Consider the following 21,987-nt stretch of genomic DNA (forward strand, 5'->3'; position numbering starts at 1 on the left):
TTTGTTACGTTTTTAACTTCCTCTCTGCTGCTGCTACTGCTGCTAAGTCGCTTTAGTCGTGTCCGACTCTTAGCAACCCCATGGACCACAGCCCACCAGGCTCCTCCATCCATGGGATTTTCCAGGCAAGAGTACTGGAGTGGGGTGCCATTGCCTTCTCAGAGCCAACGTTACTCTTTCTGCCCCCTTCTGATGCCTATGTCAGAAGCTTTCTCTATCTCCTTTATACTTTAATAAAACTTTATTACACAAAAGCTCTGAACGATCAAGCCTCGTCTCTGGCCCCGGATTGAATTCTTCTCCTCTGGGGGCCAAGAATCCCGGCATCTTTGCATGATTCAACTTCCTCTCTAGCCCTCAACTAATCTCAGGGCTAGCTAATCTTATTATCAGGGGTTAATTTTACCATCATTTTTGCCTTTTCCTCTCACTGTCATAGAGATTTCCTTGTCTCCATCTTCTATGAGACCCCTTGTTTCCTTGATCCTATGACTTTCCTTTCTTAGAATCCTCCCTCTTCTGAAACTGCATACTTCAGGGGCTTCATGATAAAGAGTGAATAGGGGACAAAGTCTGTGAAAACATGATCATTAAGCTTCCAACTATTTTTCAGAAATTCAATGCCATTTGATTTTGGATTCTTGGTCTGTTATTTCTCTGGAAAACTTTAGGATCTTCTTATTCTCATTGTTCCAAAATTGTGCCATGATGCATCTCATGGTGGGTCCGTGTCCTTCCAATGTGCTGATCATCTGATGAACTCTTCAATATAGAAACCTATCATCTATTTGGTTAAAAACATGTCAAAGTATTTCTTTGATGATTTCTTATCCTATTCTATCCATTTTTCCTGTTTCCCCCTAGACTCTTATTAGTAGGATGTTAGATATTCTAGACTGGTTCTCTATTTTTATTTTCTCTCCTTTCCATCTCTTTATCTTAATAGTTTACTTCCTGGGAGATTTCCTCAAGTTTATCTTCCAAATTTCCCATTGCAGTTTTTAATTTCTGCTATCATGCTGTTAATTCACAAGAACTCCTTTGTCTTTAAATGTTTTTAATACAATTCTGTTCTCATCTCATATATTTCGTGTCTCTAAAATCTATAATGGAAGATTTTTTTTAAAGTTTTCTTCAAAGTGCAGTTTGCATCCTCCAGTAACTTTTTCCATTTGTTTTGATTTCTTTCATACTTTTCTCAAATCACTGGCGCTCCTGGTTTTCTGCTCATATTGAATAAAATATGAACTTTGGTGGAACTTGCAGATTATGGGCTTCAACATAGAATAACAAACTGAAAGATTTTATTTTATCATTTTTTAATTTTAGTAAGCATTTTACTTTAAAGTAGCTTTAGATTTATAACCCTGCAGGCTACTCATTTGTTTTCTCCTCTTCTGGATCATTTTATGAAGATTCATTGGGAGTGGGGTACAGATTGGAGTAAGGACTTTTTCCCAAAAATTACAACCTGGTGATTTTTCAGCTAGGATTTTAGAAAGCTTCTGAAAGCACATTATTTCTTCTCTGGTCCCACTTTATCTCAGCCCTGATGGACTGAGCTAGACCTGGCTTTGTCATTGAGTTTCAGAGTTAAATAACCTGCTTTCTGACTCTGTCAATAGAGTTGGATAGCAACTGAGAGAGTTAAGGATGTCAGGCAGGTACAGGAGGGATCCTTAACATTTGGCTTCTGGACATCCTTCTCTCTCATGGGACTGTGATAGGGGAGTGTTAATCATTTCTGCTGGTGTTTCCTGACCCAGATCCCTCCCGTGGAACACAGGGAGTGTCTATGAGGCAAGGCCTGTTTGCTCAGATGCTCTCTTGAGTCTCTCCTCATACCGTGCAGAGTGATTTGAGGTGGTGGCTGTTCTGGGCCCAGGCTTCAGTCTGCAAGAAGACAGGTGGCTGTGGGCAGGATAATATCCATGGGCAGCTGGTAGACTTTGCTGTGAGCCCCAACCATATTCTCTGTTTAAGGGAGAGGGGTCTGCATTCTCCTTGGTTCTGGGTGTGAGTGGACAAGCCTGAAGTTTGTTCACAGCCTCTGCTGGATGTGAGATCATTCCAGAATGATATTCCTGTGAAATTATATTCCACTCAGGATGTGAAACTGGATTTGTGTGAGAGCCCTGGCACTAAAACTCAGGCTCATAGAGGGGCAGAAATGATAAGTGAGATACACAGCCCTTCTTTAGAAGGTGGGAAAGACAGAAAAAGAAAAAAATCAATTCTTAAAGGATTTTGCACTTTTAAATCGGTGTGCTAAAAGCACCCCAGGGAACTGATGGGCTTGCCACTCAGACTGCAGAGCTGGTGTTAGTTGTCCCAGCTGCCTGCCACCCTGGCAGTAGGGCAAGTTGGGGAATTTAAATGTGAATCTCAAGATGTGTCATTTTATTGAGATCTCTTCTCTTGGGTAGTTCAATTTGCTATTTTTCTGATCTACTGCCTGGAGAATATAGGCCTAAATGCCAGCATTCTGGGAGCCAACCAAGGGAAAATAAAATTCAGTATGTATGTTTTAACTTTTATTCCACTTTGTTCAGTACAGTACTCCTGCCTTCAACTAGCCGGTTGTCTGAGTCCAGAAATGTTGAAAAAAAAAAAAACAGTATCTAGGAACTTCCCTTGGTCCAGTGGTTGGGACTCTGTGTTTCCACTGCAGGGGGCGAGGGTTCGGTCCCTAGTTGAGGAACCAAGATCCTGCATGCTGCACAGTCAAGAAGACAAATTTTGAACTGAATAAAGATGAAAATACCACATTAAAAAAAAAAGAAAAGAAACCCTCTATCTGGCAATTAAAACCCCCATGTTTGCTAAGTTAGGGAGAAATAGCTGTCCAGCTGTTGGAATGGAGGCAGTGATCTGAGGGATCAATTCTTAAACCAGGTTTCAGTCAATCATACTTTTAACTCTGCTGCCAGCCCCATTTCGAGATGACCGGTGCTGTTGATTCCTCATGCATTTTTACAGATTCCATGGCACAAATCATATTGCTTCTTATCTTTCTCCTGTTCTGGCTCGGGATTCAGATTTCACTCAGGTCTGTTAGGACAATCACCACTTACCATCTGCTTTCCAACTTCCAAAAAATCTACTGCTTTTTCCTCTCCTTTCCTCTGGTTGCTTTATGACATGAAAAAAAAAAAAAAAAAACAACTTTTCATTTTGATTGTGGTTGAATACGTACTTTCAAACCAACAATTTTAACCAGAAGTACCTCTTTGGATTGCCTTTTGCTGCCGATGATTGCATTTATTAAGCATTCTTTAAACAAGTATAACTTACTGAATCTCAAATTGGAGTGGGGATATAGAGGATATAGAGTAAAGATGTAGACTTTTAGAAAATATAATGCCCATTTTATAGAGAGAGCTTTAGCACACGTCTGCAGAGAGAGTTAGGCAGCACCTAGTGGGAATAAATGTGTCAGTGGTTAGGAAGCTGGCAGGATTGTGGAATTCTGTTGGTATGAACAGTGGCAAGCAGATTTAAAGGTAAAGAATGTAGGCTTGTTAAAGTTAGTCTTCTTAGATTGCATAGGAATTGAATTGGAACAGTTGTCTCATCAAGAAATCTTGAGCAGAGCTGGGAACTGAGAAAGGGGTTAGGATTGTTTTGATTTTTAAGAGGAACATCTGTTCTTTATTTTATGCACTGCCTCTCTCCTAGTGCTTTTAAGTATCTTTAAAGATGCCTACACACATGATGATCTGGTCTCTATGAAATAAACTACAGTTTAATGAATCCCCTATGTATCCATCTACTTGCTTGGCTGTTGAAATATTGCCCCACAACTTGACCATGTCTCGGACTTGAGTTCATTCAAGTTGCTATTTTTGGATAGACTATATGATTTGAGAATACTGTGAGGCAGTCCAAACAACAGTTGATTTTCCATCTGCCTCTGATTATCAGAGGTACTGGGTCCCAAACTGTGGTCTGTGGAACATCAGTAACTCAAGTTGTTAGTGGATACTCCATGAGGAAAAACTTTTGTCTTTTAAGTTTTGTTTCATTCCTATATGCAAAAAAAAATTAAAAATATTTTTGTAACTGTTTTCCTTTGCTATAATCTGCCTTTAAGAAATGGAGTACCGTACACAAAAGACCAAAAAATAACATAAAAAAAAATCACATGATTTACAAACACATGGTTTTCAAGTCAAGAAATGGTAGTGTATTGACCAAAATGCAATCTCTGGTTATTGATATATTTTCATGGTCATGGGTTTTGTGTCTTAAAATTTCAAGAAGTATTTGTGATACTTAAACTATTTTTTCTTCTTAATGAAAGAATAAATATATTTAATTATTCTCACTTGTTTTTAATCAATTTTGTTGTTGTTTTGTGACATTTACAAGATAATCTCTTTTTTAAGTCTTCAGAAGGCATAAAATCAATATTGGAAGAGAAAACACATAATTTTAATGTGAAACAAAACAGGTATATGATCAAGTGCTACACTGAGTTTGAGAGGTGTCATTGTGAGAGTTCAGAGAAGGAAGAAGTTGTGTGGACTGATGTAGTTGGGGAATGCATTGAGGGGGAGGTATGATTTGAAACAGGGCTTGAAAGTTGGAAGATATTGTGTGATGGGAGATAGCCCTCCATGAGTTCTTGTGCTCTTGCATGTCTCACTGGTATGCCCGGAATGCAAGGCTCTGACTGCTTTTTACTAGGTCATCTCTTAGGGTTGTGTTTGCACAGCCTGCCTTGAGAGAATAACCTCTCTCTTGGACAAAAAGCAGGCTTGATTACCTCTTGCTATGAAACAGTGATGACCCAAGTTCAGTGTTCTCTCCTATGACATCATGCACAGTTTGTGCAGGTAACCATCTTAGTTTTCTGTGTTGTTCTCCCTAGAACATAGGATGCAAAGGGAATCAATGCAGACACAACACTCACAATGTCTGCTCTGCTGTGATTAAGAGTTTTTGTTCATTGGCCCAGAAATTTTATCTCTGCCAGCCTGCATGATACAGTAACAGGATGACTATTAACTTGTAAGTGGGATAGAATCAAATCCCAGTCAAGACATCGGGACAGTGACTGAAAAGAGAATCAGTTGAGTGAAGAGGAAAGGCTGAGCCTTTCACTTTCACACTGTTTAATGTGCGTGGTATGATGTCAGAAGACTGATTAAATCTGAGATTATATATTGGAGAATATTAAAAAGTAGCAGTAGACAGGTGGGATGGAGTGGAGGGCAGGTAGATTTTAAATGCTTTGAATGATGATGCTACGGACTGCTATCTGCGACCCTTCAAAATTCATGTGCTAAACTGGTGTGTCTTGACCCACAATGAATGTCAAAATAAAACATTTGTGGTGCATCAGTTAAGAATCCACCTGCCAGTGCAGGAGACACAAGAGACGCAGGTTTGATCCCTAGGTCGGGAAGATCCCCTAGAGAAGGAAATGGCAACCCACTCTAGTATTCTTGCCTAGAAAATTCCATGGACAGAGGAGCCCGGTTACGGTCCATGGGGTCGCAGAGTCAGACACGACAGCACACATGCACATGTGAATATTGGGTTCTTTGTGACAATCACTGTTTAATACATGAGAAAAGGTGACCAGGCACCATGAACATGCTGGGGAGAATTCTGAGTTAGTCTCCATAACAGTATTGGTTTAAATTAGATAGATTCTTAAGTTGCCACTGTTTAAAAATAAATAAAATTCTACACACACAGAATGAAACATTACATTGAAACACACAATCACCACCCCTCAAAAGACGTTGACTTGAAGAAAAGAATGCTGCAGAGGACCAAGCTCTGGTGGAGAAACTGTGAAATATCACTTCAAGGGGTAAGGGGAGGGTAGGGTGAGCATGCCTTAGGACTTAATACTGATTGCATGTTCTTTTTTTTTTTTTTCTTTCTTTCTTTAGAAGCCTATCATGGCATTTATTTATTTATTTATTTTACTTTACAATATTGTATTGGTTTTGCCGTACATCAACATGAATCCGCCACAGATTGCCATGTTTTTAAGCAGCACTCCTCAGTAGGAATGTAACACAGGGAAGCTTTATTGGGAGGCTCAGGGTGACCTGGGAGAATATTATACTTTTGGTAGGCTTGACTTTTCAGTCCCTCCCTTATGAATGGAATCCAACTCACTATGAAGCCTTAAACTATCCTTTTTCACAACAATTTCTTTAAATATTTCTAGGCAGAATTTATTTTCTTTTTTCTCAAAACACTTTGCTTATGTTTCTATTATCATATATCTTATTCTTACTCCTGTTATGGTTAGGATGGAGGAGGGTCTTAGTTGCTCAGTCGTCTCCAACTCTTTGCAAACCCATGAACTGTAACCCACCAGGCTCCTCTGTCCACAGGATTCTCCAGGCAAGAATGCTGGAGTGGGTTGCCATTTCCTTCTCCAAGGGATCTTCCTGGCCCAGGGATCCAAACCGGGTCTCCTGCATTGCAGGCGGATTCTTTACTGTCTAAGCCACTAGGGAAGCCTATTATGGTTAACTATTTACTTATTTGCTTACCAATTTCTTGAGACTCAATGTTATCTTATTTCTCTCCTTTTCTCCAAACCAGTTAGCCAACTGCCTTATAATAATAAAAATAAGTTATGTTTATTGAACATCTTCTAGGCATTATCTCAGTTAACACTCAAAAAACCATTTAGGTAAATACTTATGATTATTCTACATTTTTAAAAAATGCTGAAACTGAGATTTGGAGAGATGTTTAAGGTCATTTCCTTAGTAGAGGCTGAGCTAGAACATCAACACAGTATTATAGACTGAATGTTTGTGTCCCTCTAAAATTCATGTGTTGAAACCTAACCCCCAATGTGATGGTGTTTGGAGGTTGAGCCTTTGGGAGGTGACAGCAGAGCCCTCATGAATGGGATTAGTGCCCTTATGAAAGAGACCCCAGCTCTCTTGCCCCTTCCACCGTGTAGGACACAGCAAGAAAATAAGCCATTTGTGAACCTGGAAGTGAGCTCTCTCCAGACACTGAATTGATGGTGCCTTAATCCTGGACTTCCCAGACTCCAGAGCTGTGACAAATAAGTTTTTATTATTTATCCACCACCCAGTCTGTTGTATTTTGCCTCCAGTGACTGAGCTCTTAATCATGGTGTCATAAAGACTCCCACATACAGTAGTTATTCTCAGTGTATGTTTTGATATTTCTTGAATGAAAATCAACCTATTAAAATGTTGATGATGAACATGAAGGCACTGGTTAAGTGGAGCCCAAAACTTGACAAGGGGAATCACTGAAATGTGAGCTTCAGAGTTTTAAAAACAATCTGTGACTTCTGAATATATAGCTTCATTTCTCACCAGTATTAGTTATTTTACCAAACCAAGTTTTCTCGAGTTAATATCCTCCTAACAAAACAAACTATCAAAAATGTACTTGGTAAGAGAACTCATGTGCACACATACTCACATACACACACACACACTCACATACTTCTTATCTGACTTTAATTCAACACTATCATTAGGTCTTAGTCATCATTTCCTTAGTTCCAGGGTTATGGTCATCTATAGTCAAAAAGAAAGCATCATTTCTTTTTTAGAGTCAGCATGCTCTTGCCTTCTGTTGATTATCCCCAAGGATTCAATGGTCTGAAATAGTCATCAGATGATTTATTTGTTGTTATAGGGAATGTGTAAGGTAGTTACTCAGTTCATTCAGAGTAAACACCTAAGTCCTTATACTGGGCCCAAAGTCTTCCATGATCTGGCCCTGCTTCCTTACCACTCTGACCTCATGGTCTAATTTTACAGGGCTTTGTGCAAGATCTGAGTTCCCTGACCAGGGATCAAACCTGTGCCCCCTGCAGTGGAAGCACAGAATCCTAACCACTGGACCACCAGGGAGGTCCCCATATCCCTTTTGCAATATATGTATCTTTCCTTAGAGAAGCATCTATAATCAATTCCACAGTACTTACATTGAAATGCATAAGTTCATAATTAGGTAATGAAAAGGACGAAACAAGACAACTAAAGCTTAGATTTCAGGGCAGGCCCAGCACTGGACACACGTAGGCACTCAGTGGGAGTTTGCTGCTGGCAAAATCGGCAGCAGTGACTGTTGCTGGGCTGACTCAGATGGGAGCGTTTCTCCATCTTCTATCCTGGTGACCTATTCATAACAGATCACCTGGTAGATAAGAGGCTTCAAAATTAGATGTTCCCAGATGTTTTTCAACCAGAGACTAATTCCGAGGCTAATTCGACTCTCAGAAGCTTTCCTGGAGACTTGCCTTTTTAAACAGTTCACTGAGCATTGACATTACTGTCCATGGCTTTGGCGGGAGCAAAAAGAACACGCCTCATCTTATGCTCTGTAAGTTGTATCATCTTACCAGTACTCAATATATTGCGGAATCATCTCTTAGAACAACATGGTTGTTTTTCGGCAAATACTAATAGCAGCTGTGTCTGCATTTCTTCTGAGGTTAAGGCTTTAGAGCAGCATAAAGCCATCATGATTATGAAGGATCATCTGGTGAGCCAGCAAAAAAGTATACATTGAGTATAGAAATGCTTCTTGAGTCCATGACACAGCCTGTTTGGGGCCAGGGTCAGAGGAGTGATGTATCCAGTGAAATAGGGGTGACTGTATTCCCACCATGAAATAACTGCTGTGTCCTGATCGCATGATGTTTGTTCAAAGTGGCCTCAGCTATCCAGAGTCGCCAACTTTCTGGATGAGATGAAAATTCCCGGGGGTCACTAAGGACATCTGTATCATTTCTGCCCACCAGGGCTCATGGGTTTAAAATGGGGGTGGGGGGTGGGAATCTAACCCAGTAATAAACACAGCCAAGCAGCCACTTTGAACCGTATGATCCAGAGAGGATTAGGCCCCTAGCTTCAGTTCTACCATGCGACCTTGGACTAGTAATGTGACCTCTCTAACATTCAATTTCTTACTTGTAAGTGTGAGTGAGGGGCTTCCCTGGTGGCTCACTGGTAAAGAATGCACCAGCTAATGCAGGAGATGCAGGTTTAACCTCTAGTCAGGAAGATCTTCTAGAGAAGGAAAATGCAACCCATTCCAGTATTCTTGCCTCAAGAATCCCATGGACTGGTGGGCTAGAATCCATGGGGTCATGAAAGATTCAGACACAGCCTAGGACTAAACGACCAAGTGTGAGTGATGTGTTTCATGGGGTATTCCACAAACTCTTGAAAATAAAATGAAGTGAAAGATGCAAAACTTCTTTATTGACTATAAAGCCCTGCGCCAGTAATAAGGGTTCTTTTTAATCTTTTCTAATCATACAGTTCGGGTGGGTCATGGTGGAGAGGTCTGACAGAATGTGGTCCACTGGAGAAGGGAATGGCAAACTACTTCAGTATTCTTGCCTTGAGATCCTCATGAACAGTATGAAAAGCCAAAATGATAGGATACTGAAAGAGGAACTCCCCAGGTCAGTTGGTGCCCAATATGCTACTGGAGATCAGTGGAGAAATAACTCCAGAAAGAATGAAGGGATGGAGCCAAATCAAAAACAATACCCAGCTGTGGATGTGACTGGTGATAGAAGCAAGGTCCGATGCTGTAAAGAGCAATATTGCATAGGAACCTGGAACATCAGGTCCATGAATTAAGGCAAATTGGAAGTGGTCAAACAAGAGATGGCAAGAGTGAATGTCGACGTTCTAGGAATCAGCGAACTGAAATGGACTGGAATGGGTGAATTTAACTCAGATGGCCATTATATCTACTACTGAGGGCAGGAATCCTTCAAAAGAAATGGAGCAGCCATCATGGTCAACAAAAGAGTTCGAAATGCAGTACTTGGATGCAATCTGAAAAACGACAGAATGATCTCTGTTCGTTTCCAAGGCAAACCATTCAATATCACAGTAATCCGAGTCTATGTCCCAACCAGTAATGCTGAAGAAACTGAAGTTGAACGGTTCTATGAAGACCTACAAGACCTTTTAGAACTAACACCCAAAAAAGATGTCCTTTTCATTATAGGGAACTGGAATGCAAAAGTAGGAAGTCAAGAAACACCTGGAGTAACAGGCAAATTTGGCCTTGGAATACAGAATGAACCAGGGCAAGGACTAATAGAATTTTGCCAAGAAAATGCACTGGTCATAGCAAACACCCTCTTTCAAAAACACAAGAGAAGACTCTACACATGAACATCACCAGATGGTCAACACCAAAATCAGATTGATTATATTCTTTGCAGCCAAAAATGGAGAAGCTCTATACAGTCAACAAAAACAAGACCAGGAGCTGACTGTGGCTCAGATCATGAACTCCTTATTTCCAAATTCAGACTGAAATTGAAGAAAGTAGGGAAAACCACTAGACCATTCTGCTACTGCTAAGTCACTTCAGTCGTGTCCGACTCTGTGCGATCCCACAGATGGCAGTCCACCAGGCTCTCTCATCCCTGGGATTCTCCAGGCAAGAACACGGGAGTGAGTTGCCATTTCCTTCTCCAATGCATGAAAGTGAAAAGTGAAAGTGAAGTCGCTCAGTCATGTCTGACCCTCAGCGACCCCATGGACTGCAGCCTTCCAGGCTCCTCCGTCCATGGGATTTTCCAGGCAAGAGTACTGGAATGGGGTGCCATTGACCTAAATCAAATCCCTTAAGATTATACAGTGGAAGTGAGAAATAGATTTAAGGGACTAGATCTGATAGATAGAGTGCCTGATGAACTATGGACTGAGGTTCGTGACATTGTACAGAAGACAGGGATCAAGACCATCCCCATGGAAAAGAAATGCAAAAATGCAAAATGGCTGTCTGTGGAGGCCTTAAAAATAGCTGTGAAAAGAAGAGAAGCAAAAAGCAAAGGAGAAAAGGAACAATACAAGCATCTGAATGCAGAGTTCCAAAGAATAGCAAGAAGAGATAAGAAAGCCTTCCTCAGTGATCAACGCAAAGAAATAGAGGAAAACAACAGAATGGGAAAGACTAGAGATCTCTTCAAGAAAATTAGAGATACCAAGGAAACACTCATGCAAAGATGGGCTCGATAAAGGACAGAAATGGTATGGACCTAACAGAAGCAGAAGATATTAAGAAGAGGTGGCAAGAATACACAGAAGAACTGTACAAAAAAGATCTTCACGACCCAGATAATCACGATGGTGTGATCACTGACCTAGAGCCAGACATCCTGGAATGTGAAGTCAAGTGGGCCTTAGGAAGCATCACTACGAATGAACAAAGCTAGTGGATGGAATTCCGGTTAAGCTCTTTCAAATCTTGAAAGATGATGCTGTGAAAGTGCTGCCCTCAATATGCCAGCTAATTTGGAAAACTCAGCAGTGGCCACAGGACTGGAAAAGGTCAGTTTTTATTCCAATCCCAAAGAAAGGCAATGCCAAAGAATGCTCAAACTACCACACAATTGCACTCATCTCACACGCTAGGAAAGTAATGCTCAAAATTCTCCAAGCCAGGCTTCAGCAATACGTGAATCGTGAAATTCCAGTTCTTCAAGCTGATTTTAGAAAAGGCAGAGGAACCAGAGATCAAATTGCCAACATCTGCTGGATCATGGAAAAAGCAAGAGAGTTCCAGAAAAACATCTATTTCTGCTTTATTGACTATGCCAAAGCCTTTGACTGTGTGGATCACAATAAACTGTGGGAAATTCTGAAAGAGAAGGGAATACCAGACCCCCTGACCTGCCTCTTGAGAAATCTGTATGCAGGTCAGGAAGCAACTGGACTGGACAGTTAGAACTGGACATGGAACAACAGACTGCTTCCAAATAGGAAAAGGAGTCCATCAAGGCTGTATATTGTCACCCTGCTTATTTAACTTCTATGCAGAGTACATCATGAGAAATGCCTGGCTGGAAGAAGCACAAGCTGGAATCAAGATTGCTGGGAGAAATATCAGTAACCTCAGATATGCAGATGACACCACCCTTATGGCAGAAAGTCAAGAAGAATTAAAAAGCCTTTTGATGAAGGTGAAAGAGGAGAGTGAAAAAGTTGGCTTAAAGCTCAACATTTAGAAAACGAAGATCATGGCATCTGGTCCTATCATTTCATGGGAAATAGATGCGGAAACAGTGGAAACAGTGTCAGACTTCATTTTTTGGGCTCCAAAATCACTGCAGATGGTGACTGCAGCCATGAAATTAAAAGATGCTTACTCCTTGGAAGGAAAGTTATGACCAACCTAGATAGCATATTCAAAAGCAGAGACATTACTTTGCCACCAAAGGTCCATCTAGTCAAGGCTATGGTTTTTCCAGTGGTCATGTATGGATGTGAGAGTTGGACTGTGAAGAAAGCTGAGTGCTGAAGAATTGATGCTTTTGAACTGTGGTGTTGGAGGAGACTCTTGAGAGTCCCTTGGACTGCAAGGAGATCCAACCAGTCCATTCTGAAGGAGATCAGCCCTGGGATTTCTTTGGAAGGAATGATGCTAAAGCTGAAACTCCAGTACTTTGGCCACCTCATGCAAAGAGTTGACTCACTGGAAAAGACTCTGATGCTGGGAGGGACTGGGGGCAGGAGGAGAAGAGGATGACAGAGGATGAGATGGCTGGATGGCATCACTGACTCGATGGACGTGAGTCTGAGTGAACTCTGGGAGTTGGTGATGGACAGGGAGGCCTGGTGTGCTGGGATTCATGGGGTTGCAAAGAGTCGGACACGACTGAGCGACTGAACTGAACTGAACTCATACAGTTAATACTTATTATTTAAAAATCCAAAGATCAAAAATGCATAAGGTTTAAAAGAATCCTCTGACCCATTATTAGTCCTCAGAATTGACTGATTTTGACAATTTGGTGCTTATCTTAAAAATATATATATTTATTTATTTTTGGCTGTGCTGGGTCTTTGTTGCTACATTGACTTTTCTCTCATTGCAATGAGAGGGGACTATTCTCTAATTGTGGTGTGTGGGCTTCTCATTGTGGTGGCTTTTCCTGTAGTGGAGCTTGGGCTCTAGGGTGTGTGGGCTTCAGTAGTTATGGCTCTCAGGCTCTAGAGCACAGGCTCAAAAAGTTGTAGTGTACAGGATTAGTTGTTCTACAGCACTGGAATCTTCTTGGATCAGGGATCAAACCTGTGTCTCCTGCATTGGCAGTCAGAGTCTCCACCACCAAGCCACTAAGGAAGCCCTGTGCTTATCTTTGTATACTCTATGAATGTGTGCATGAGTGTGCATATTCTTTTTTAACAAAAAAGAAATCATTTCCTACTACTCAGTAGAATACTACGCAGTAATTTTTCAGGAGGTAAATTGCTATGTATATATACACATGGAACAATGATATTTTATTTGAAAAATCTGCAGAATCACATTTATAGTAAGAGATAAAGCTCATATACACGCAGAATGCACAGCTTTTTCTGAGAAGAACACATGGCAAAGGAATGAGGTAATTTCACTTTTTCTTTCACACAGTTCTCTATTATTATCATTTTTATCTTAAGCATATGTACTTTCACAATAGTATTAAAGACCATGCAAGAGAAAATGGAGCATAAGTCAATAAAATGGAGATCATATGATACAATTGAATATAGTATTATACATGAGTATAAATGATAGGCCAGAAAAAATATTGAAGAGAAGAATATACTAAAGAAATTTTTATACTGAAGCAAAAATGAAAGTAGACATATGATTTTCAAAATTATTCAGTAGGGAATCGAAAAAAAATGGATCGTGCAGTTTCTGCTGCCAACTTTCATGCAATATATAACTCGCAAAACCAGAATATCCCGTTCTGCTGACCAGTACTAAATAACGGCCTCTATACTATAAGAGGCAAATAGAAGCAGAAGCAAGGCTCTGCCAAAAAAGGAAGAAGGGCTAAATATGAGCCATGCTCAATTACTTTTGCTTTTTAAATGCCAGTATTTTAAATACACAAACAATGTGTTGTCTGCACGAAAGTGAACTTGAAATTAACATCAGATACCTTAAAGAAAGGTATGATGTTCAATTGTTAGTTTGCTGTTTTTGCTACTAAATTGTTTTATTTGAAAGCAGTATTATAGCATATAGGCTAGGGATATAAATCTTCTGATTTAGTTCCAGGGTCTCTTGATGAAAGTAAAAGAGGAGAGTGAAAACGTTGGCTTAAAGTTCAACATTCAGAAAACTAAGATCATGGCATCCAGTCCCATCACTTCATGGCAAATAGATGGGGAAACAGTGGCTGACTTTATTTTGGGGGGCTCCAAAATCATTGCAGATGGTGACTGCAGCTATGAAATTAAAAGACGCTTACTCTTTGGAAGGAAAGTTATGACCAACCTAGACAGCATATTAAAAAACAGAGACATTACTTTGTCAACAAAGGTCCGTCTAGTCAAGGCTATGGTTTTTCCAGTAGTCATGTATGGATGTGAGTTGGGTAAAGTGAGCTGAGCGCCGAAGAATTGATGCTTTTGAACTGTGGTGTTGGAGAAGACTCTTGAGAGTCCCTTGGACTGCAAGGAGATCCAACCAGTCCATTCTGAAGGAGATCAGTCCTGAGTGATCTGGAAGGACTGATGCTGAAGCTGAAACTCCAGTACTTTGGCCAGCTTATGCAAAGAGCTGACTCATTCGAAAAGACCCTGATGCTGGGAAAGACTGAGGGCAAGAGGAGAAGGGGACAACAGAAGATGAGATGGTTGGATGGCATCACCAACTCAATGGACATGAGTCTGGGTAACCTCTCGGAGTTGGTGATGGACAGGGAGGTCTGGCATGCTGTGGTTCATGGGGTTGCAAAGAGTCGGACACGACTGAGAGACTGATCTGAACTGAACTGTCACACTGAGTGAACCATTTAACCTTGCTTACTTTTTAAATAAAATAATAAAAAGATAAAATTCTAAATTTCTATTTTATTTAATATTCTATGTTTCCATAACTTGGAAGACCAAACAGAGGAGTCATAAACAATACCCACATTTATTTTTTTTAAAAGGAATCAATAATTCAGAAGAGCTTTCTTTTCTCATTCATTAACAAGGTCATAAGTCTGTAGTGCTGTTCATATCAGATGAATCTACAAAGCCAAGAACAGGAACCATTGCATCTTCTTCAGAAGATGTGCTACTTTGATTCTTCTGTTTTTTGTTCACGTATTTGTGCAAAGTGCTGTAGTACTGCTCCTTTGGATTGAAAGTATATAGTGATGAAATCTGCTGCCAGTCTTTAATGCTTGGAGTGTTGTATTCCTGTGGATGTGAGCACTCAAAGAAACATTTGATATTTTCTTTCGCCAGTTGCGTTGCATGTTCTGTGGCTTGACTTTTAAGAATCTGTTGCTCCTGTTGCAAATAGATTTTCCAAAATTTCAGCTGCAGGTAACTAACTGGAGACAGGCATCGAGTGATTGATGTACAAATCAGGAGGAGGATGATAACAACTGCTATCAGGACCCAGCCTAACACCTTAGGTAAACACAACAAAACAGTGATTTAGTCACTTAAAAAAATTTTTTTTAATCAACAGGTAAAATTTGAACTACTCAGAGTTAAGATGATGAACAAGCAACAGTTAGGTCTTATTCCCTTAAGAGAAAGAAGTGGCAGTAACCCCTCCCCCCACCCCTCAGTAGAATTGCTTGCTTGACAAGACAGTCATTTTCCAAATCATGTTAAGGATCCACGGAGGAGCTTATATGTGGAATCCCTGGAACTCAAAATGTGGAATTTCAGAAAATCCAGTGAAACAAGTATTCATTTCCAAGAACTTCTGAGCTTTACAAGCCCAGAAGCAGTGTGGGGTGATGGCTTTAAAGTCAGGCAGACCTGGACTCAGTGTACCCACTGTTAAGACAAAAGAGAATAATAGTAGAGATCAAGGACCCAGCAAGGTGTCGGGTGTGGGGCACAGAGCAGATCCCTGACACAACAGAGTGCCTAAGTGCCTTCCTCCTTTCATTAGTAATACTCAATTTTTTACAAAAACCTATAATGGGCTTCCCAGGGGGCTCAGATGGTAAAGTGTCTGCCCACAATGTGGGAGACACGGGAGAAATGGCTACCCACTCCAGTACTCTTGCCTGGAAAATTCCATGGACAGAGGAGCCTGGTAGGCTACAGTCCACTAGGTCTCAAAGAGTCGGACACGACTGAACCACTTCGTTTTCACTTTCATAAGGGAAGAGACTCTGAAGACACACGCATATGTAAGACTGAAATTAACACAATATTTTAAGTCAACTATACTCCAATTAAAGGGAAAAAAAGAAATAGCACCGAGATGAAAGAAAGAGAGGGGAAGAGACGGAAGGAGGGAGGGAAGGGGTAGGGAGAGAGAGAGAAAGAAAAAAAAAGATAGATGATGTGCTGTGGTAAGTCATTTCAGTCGTGTCTGACTCTTTGCGACCTTATGGACTGTAACCCGCCAGGTTCCTCTGTCCATGGGATTCTCCAGGTAAGAATACAAGAGAGGGTTGCCATTTCCTTCTCCGGGGATGGAACCCTCATCTCTTGGGTCTCCTGCATTGGCACTTTACCACTAGCGCCACCTGGGAAGCCCTGGGAAGATAGATGACAGATTTGCCTATCAGCTCATTTGAAGCCAACAGCCATTCTAGTTAGCTTGCCTTCGGTGTCAGGAGAAAGGGGACGCATTTCTACCTCCCGTCCGCCCCGCAGAAGCCAGTCCCTCTCCGACCCCCGCACCGCATTCTGCGCGGGCGCCCGACCTGCGAGTGCGCCGTGAGCTCCTTCTGCAGCTCCTTCTGCAGCTGCTTCACGTCGGGCGCCTGGGCCTGCTGGCAGGGCACCAGCGGCAGCTGGGCGGCGCAGCGCGGGTCGCGGCCCACGCACAGGTACCGCGCCAGGACCTCGCTCCCGCTGGCGGCGCACTCATAGAAGGCGCCCCCGAGCAGCGCCACGGCCACCCAGGTGAGCGGCGCCACCGCGGCGGTGGCGCTGATCTGCGCGCACACCAGGGCCCCGCGCAGCCCCGAGCCGCAGCTCCGCGCGCAGCAGCCGGTCAGCAGGCGCCAGGTGCGCGCGCTCAGCACGTAGCCCAGGAGGAAGAGCGCCAGCGCCGGCACCAGCAGGAAGACCAGGCCGTAGGGCAGGTTCCAGGCGACGCTGCACGGGCACTGGAACACCGTGGTGGAGAAGATGCGCTCCCCGCCAGCCGTCAGCAGGCTCACCAGGCAGTAGCCCAGAGCGTTACGGTGTTTGAGGTGCAAATTCAACACCTCCCGAAACTTCTCCATGGGTCTCCTACCCTAGGGAGCCGTGGACAAGGCTCGGCTGCTTCTGCCTCTTTGCCGCCCAGCTCCTGAAATGATTTGGGAGATCTGGCGTTTGCCCGTGCCCCGCCAAGTAGCACCTTCCAAAAAAGGGAAGAGGGTTTCTCAGGGTGTCTTGAGCTTTCGCTTTCTTATTTCAACCCAACTAATTGTGGCAGATCCAAGCACACAGGCCGCCGACCTCCCCATGCCCACCCCTTTCCAGAAGCAGGCGCATTGGTGACCTTTATCCCTCAATTGAGGAACTCTGACTGAGGGAAGATAGGGCCTGTTCCACTGTAGCTTTTGTTTCCTCCACACTGACAAGGAACCAGGGACTTTCCTTTCCCTTAATGATCCCTTTATGGAAAGAATACTTTTTACTTGAGTTAACTGGGGGAAACACCAGCTTTTCCTCTATTGCAGCCACCCTGGCTCCTAAACCAACTCCCAATCAGACCCAGCAGTTACCAGCAACAACAAACCCCCACAAACCTCGATGATTTACAGGAAACATTATTCAAGGGCAAATTTCCAGTTTCTCTTATATAAACTGAATTGCAACAAAGCCCCGCTCAAATTCCAGTATATCCATGATATTCTGCCCCCTTCCTGTCTCCCTTCTGAACAGAACTGCCACTTTTCTCTCCTCAACCTGATCTCCTACAGGACATTAGCCTGAATATACTGTATTGACTTCTACCTCTTTTTCTCCCCACTCAGGTACGTCCTAACACTGGCAGTACATAGAAGTGTATCAAATCCTTACCCAGGGGCCACCAAATTGATCAGCAGAGGAGCGGGGTACTGGCTGTTCAAAAAACACTAGTTGAACCAAAAACACTTAAAACGACAACTACCTCTAACTAACGTGTTGTTTCCTCCACTTTCAGTTTGCTCAGAGCAGCATTCCTCTGACAAGCTAAAACCACTTCTGTGAAACTGAGCCTTATTCTATGTGGCTCTAGAGTGAGGTGAGGTGTACTCGAAAGAACATGGGTTTTGAAGTCAGGTGCATTTTGTGTGTGTGCGTGTGTGTTTAATACATTATCTTCTCTAAGATTCACCATCCTCATTCGTAAAAACAGAATATAGTGCAGACAGTGAGACTGTTGAGACAAGTGAGTAGCATCCATAAAGTGCTTTGATATGCAGGATGTGCCTATTAATGGATGTCCGGTGTGAGAGATTACCTTTTGCATTGCAACTTTAGGAAGAGACAACAAATAGCTGTGTAGTATTTAAGAATCCAAATGAATGCTCCATTTTAGACCAAGAATTGTATTCAGTGACTACCTTCAGAAAATCGCTGTGCCCTCAGTTGTCCATTTCACCTCAAGGAGGGGGAGGTGCATGGATATAGAGTCTGGGTGGGCAGGTGAACTGCTTGCTGCTCAAGCCTATCCACTAGGTTTGCCTTATTTTTTCTGGGAAGAATAAGTAGCCTACAGAGCCGAGTGAATTGTTGCAGAGAAGGCAGGAAACACCCTATTCTTAGTCCAACTTGCCTTTTTAGCTATCTCCCACCACCAGTGCCTGGCACAAAACCACCATTCCCCAGCACTGTGATGAACAACTATTCTCTCTGTTTGAGTGTTAAGAAGCTGTCCCCAGATAAATGTCCTTTGTGTCATGCCGGGCAGATTGGGCCTCTTCTCTGAGGTTAGACCAGGTACTTCCAGGTTCTGTGTAAACTTGCATCTAAGTTGCATGTTTGCAGCAAATCACTTCTGCTATGACTATCATCTCTGTAATCCCACATCTGCAGAAAAGCTTCCTTCCCTTATCCTTTGGGTTACTCAACACTCCTCTTACTGATGGAGTCTTCACCGCCAGCACACTCCTCTGAGATGTTGTCTCCCCTTCCACGATTTTCACATCATGAACAAATACCACTCTGTCAACACTTCTGTGTAGATGGCTTTATCCATATCCCTCTTAATAGTAACAGAGCTAAAATATACCTTCCCATTCTCTTGAATGAGATATATTTATTTTCCCACTTCTCAAAACAAGAGGGAGGGCTGGCTTTCTCCCATTCCGTTCAGTTCAGTTCAGTCGCTCAGTCATGTCGGACTCTTTGCGACCCCATGAATTGCAGTACGCCAGGCCTCCCTGTCCATCACCAACTCCCGGAGTTCACTCAGACTCACGTCCATTGAGTCAGTGATACCATCCAGCCATCTCATCCTCTGTCGTCCCCTTCTCCTCCTGCCCCCAAAGCCTCCCAGCATCAGAGTCTTTTCCAATGAGTCAACTCTTCACATGAGGTGGCCAAAGTACTGGAGTTTCAGCTTTAGTATCATTCCTTCCAAAGAAATCCCAGGGCTGATCTCCTTCAGAATGGACTGGTTGGATCTCCTTGCAGTCCAAGGGACTCTCAAGAGTCTTCTCCAACACCACAGTTCAAAAGCATCAGTTCTTCCGTGCTCAGCCTTCTTCACAGTCCAACTCTCACATCCATACATGACCACTGGAAAAACCATAGCCTTGACTAGATGGACCTTTGTTGGCAACGTAATGTCTCTGCTTTTGAATATGCTATCTAGGCTGGTCATAACTTTCCTTCCAAGGAGTAAGCGACTTTTATTTATTTATAAATTTTATTTATTTTTTTTACATCTCAGTGCTTTTATTTTATTTATTTTATTTTTAAACTTTACAATATTGTATTGGTTTTGCCAAATATCGAAATGAATCCGCCACAGGTATACCCGCATTCCCCATCCTGAACCCTCCTCCCTCCTCCCTCCCCATACCCTCCCTCTGGGTCATCCCAGTGCACCAGCCCCAAGCATCCAGTATCGTGCATCGTGCATCGAACCTGGACTGGCGACTCGTTTCATACATGGTATTATACACGTTTCAATGCTATTCTCCCAAATCTCCCCACCCTCTCCCTCTCCCACAGAGTCCATAAGATTGATCTATACATCGGTGTCTCTTTTGCAGTCTCGTACACAGGGTTATTGTTACCATCTTTCTAAATTCCATATATATGCGTTAGTATACTGTATTGGTGTTTTTCTTTCTGGCTTACTTCACTCTGTATAATAGGTTCCAGTTTCATCCATCTCATTAGAACTGATTCAAATGTGTTCTTTTTAATGGCTGAGTAATACTCCATTGTGTATATGTACCACAGCTTTCTTGTCCATTCATCTGCTGATGGGCATCTAGGTTGCTTCCATGTCCTGGCTATTATAAACAGTGCTGCGATGAACATTGGGGTACACGTGTCTCTTTCCCTTCTGGTTTCCTCAGTGTGTATGCCCAGCAGTGGGACTGCTGGATCATAAGGCAGTTCTATTTCCAGTTTTTTAAGGAATCTCCACACTGTTCTCCATAGTGGCTGTACTGGTTTGATTCCCACCAACAGTGTAAGAGAGTTCCCTTTTCTCCACACCCTCTCCAGCATTTATTGCTTGTAGACCTATGGATTGCAGCCATTCTGACTGGCGTGAAATGGTACCTCATAGTGGTTTTGATTTGCATTTTTCTGATAATGAGTGATGTTGAGCATCTTTTCATGTGTTTGTTAGCCATCTGTATGTCTTCTTTGGAGAAATGTCTATTTAGTTCTTTGGCCCATTTTTTGATTGGGTCATTTATTTTTCTGGAGTTGAGCTGTAGGAGTTGCTTGTATATTTTTGAGATTAGTTGTTTGTCCGTTGCTTCATTTGCTATTATTTTCTCCCATTCTGAAGGCTGCCTTTTCACCTTGCTAATAGTTTCCTTTGTTGTGCAGAAGCTTTTAAGTTTAATTAGGTCCCATTTGTTTATTTTTGCTTTTATTTCCAATATTCTGGGAGGTGGGTCATAGAGGATCCTGCTGTGATGTATCCAAGGAGTAAGCGTCTTTTAATTTCATGGCTGCAGTCACCATCTGCAGTGATTTTGGAGCCCCCAAAAATAAAGTCTGACACTGTTTCCACTGTTTCTCCATCTATTTCCCATGAAGTGATGGGACCGGATACCATGATCTTCGTTTTCTGAATGTTGAGCTTTAAGCCAGCTTTTTCACTCTCCACTTTCACTTTCATCAAGAGGCTTTTAAATTCTTCTTGACTTTCTGCCATAAGGGTGGTGTCATCTGCATATCTGAGGTTATTGATATTTCTCCCGGAAATCTTGATTCCAGCTTGTGCTTCTTCCAGTCCAGCGTTTCTCATGATGTACTCTGCATGTAAGTTAAATAAGCAGGGTGACAACATACAGCCTTGACATACTCCTTTTCCTATTTGGAACATCCAAACCTGGGTTTTTCCACCATGTCTAATATTCTTATTAGAAGTCTTATTCTCCATCAAGACTCAAGCTATTTAGCATGACCTCTCCCATCACCTAGTTCTGCTGTCTGTTTTCATTCCCTTCATTTACTAAGACTTTTGCATCTGGAGACAGCCTTCCTCTTCTTACCAGTTCCTGTCAAGGATTTGGTTTCAAATATTTTTAGTTACAGAAACTTTTATCTTGTCAGTCCCCTATTTCAAGTCGAGTAATTCATTCCCAATGTATTAATTAGTTCATTTGCTGATGCAATCACTCATTTCAATATTTAATAAGCACCCAGTATGCTTTTACAGGTACTAGCATACCTGGTATTATTGTACAAAACAAGGAACAAGACGAACAGAAACCCTGCTTTCGCTGAGCTTGTGTTCTAGTGGAGAGGATATAGATAATTAGGGTGAAAGTCCTCAAGTGATGCAGGTAATTAAAATGGACTCATGTGCTGCAGAGTGTCCTAAGAAAGCCTCTATGGGGAGAGGACATTT

At 42.2% G+C, this 21,987-nt stretch overlaps 1 protein-coding gene across 1 annotated transcript; it reads right to left on the reverse strand.

Annotated features, from left to right (window-relative positions):
- Positions 1-14,832: 14,832 nt before the first annotated feature.
- CALHM6 (calcium homeostasis modulator family member 6) lies at positions 14,833-17,324 on the reverse strand. Its single transcript, XM_086316359.1, has 2 exons — positions 16,667-17,324; positions 14,833-15,404 (listed from the first exon to the last, which is right to left on the reverse strand). Exons 1-2 carry the CDS (start codon positions 17,192-17,194, stop codon positions 14,982-14,984), a joined length of 951 nt encoding a protein of 316 aa, XP_086172485.1. The 5' UTR covers positions 17,195-17,324; the 3' UTR covers positions 14,833-14,981.
- Positions 17,325-21,987: the final 4,663 nt, after the last annotated feature.

The sequence above is a fragment of the Bos grunniens genome, chromosome 9, assembly GCF_055505025.1.
Source record: "Bos grunniens cultivar Pamir isolate PY7600 chromosome 9, Bosgru_T2T1.0, whole genome shotgun sequence".
In the NCBI taxonomy this organism is placed as follows: Eukaryota; Metazoa; Chordata; class Mammalia; order Artiodactyla; family Bovidae; genus Bos; species Bos grunniens.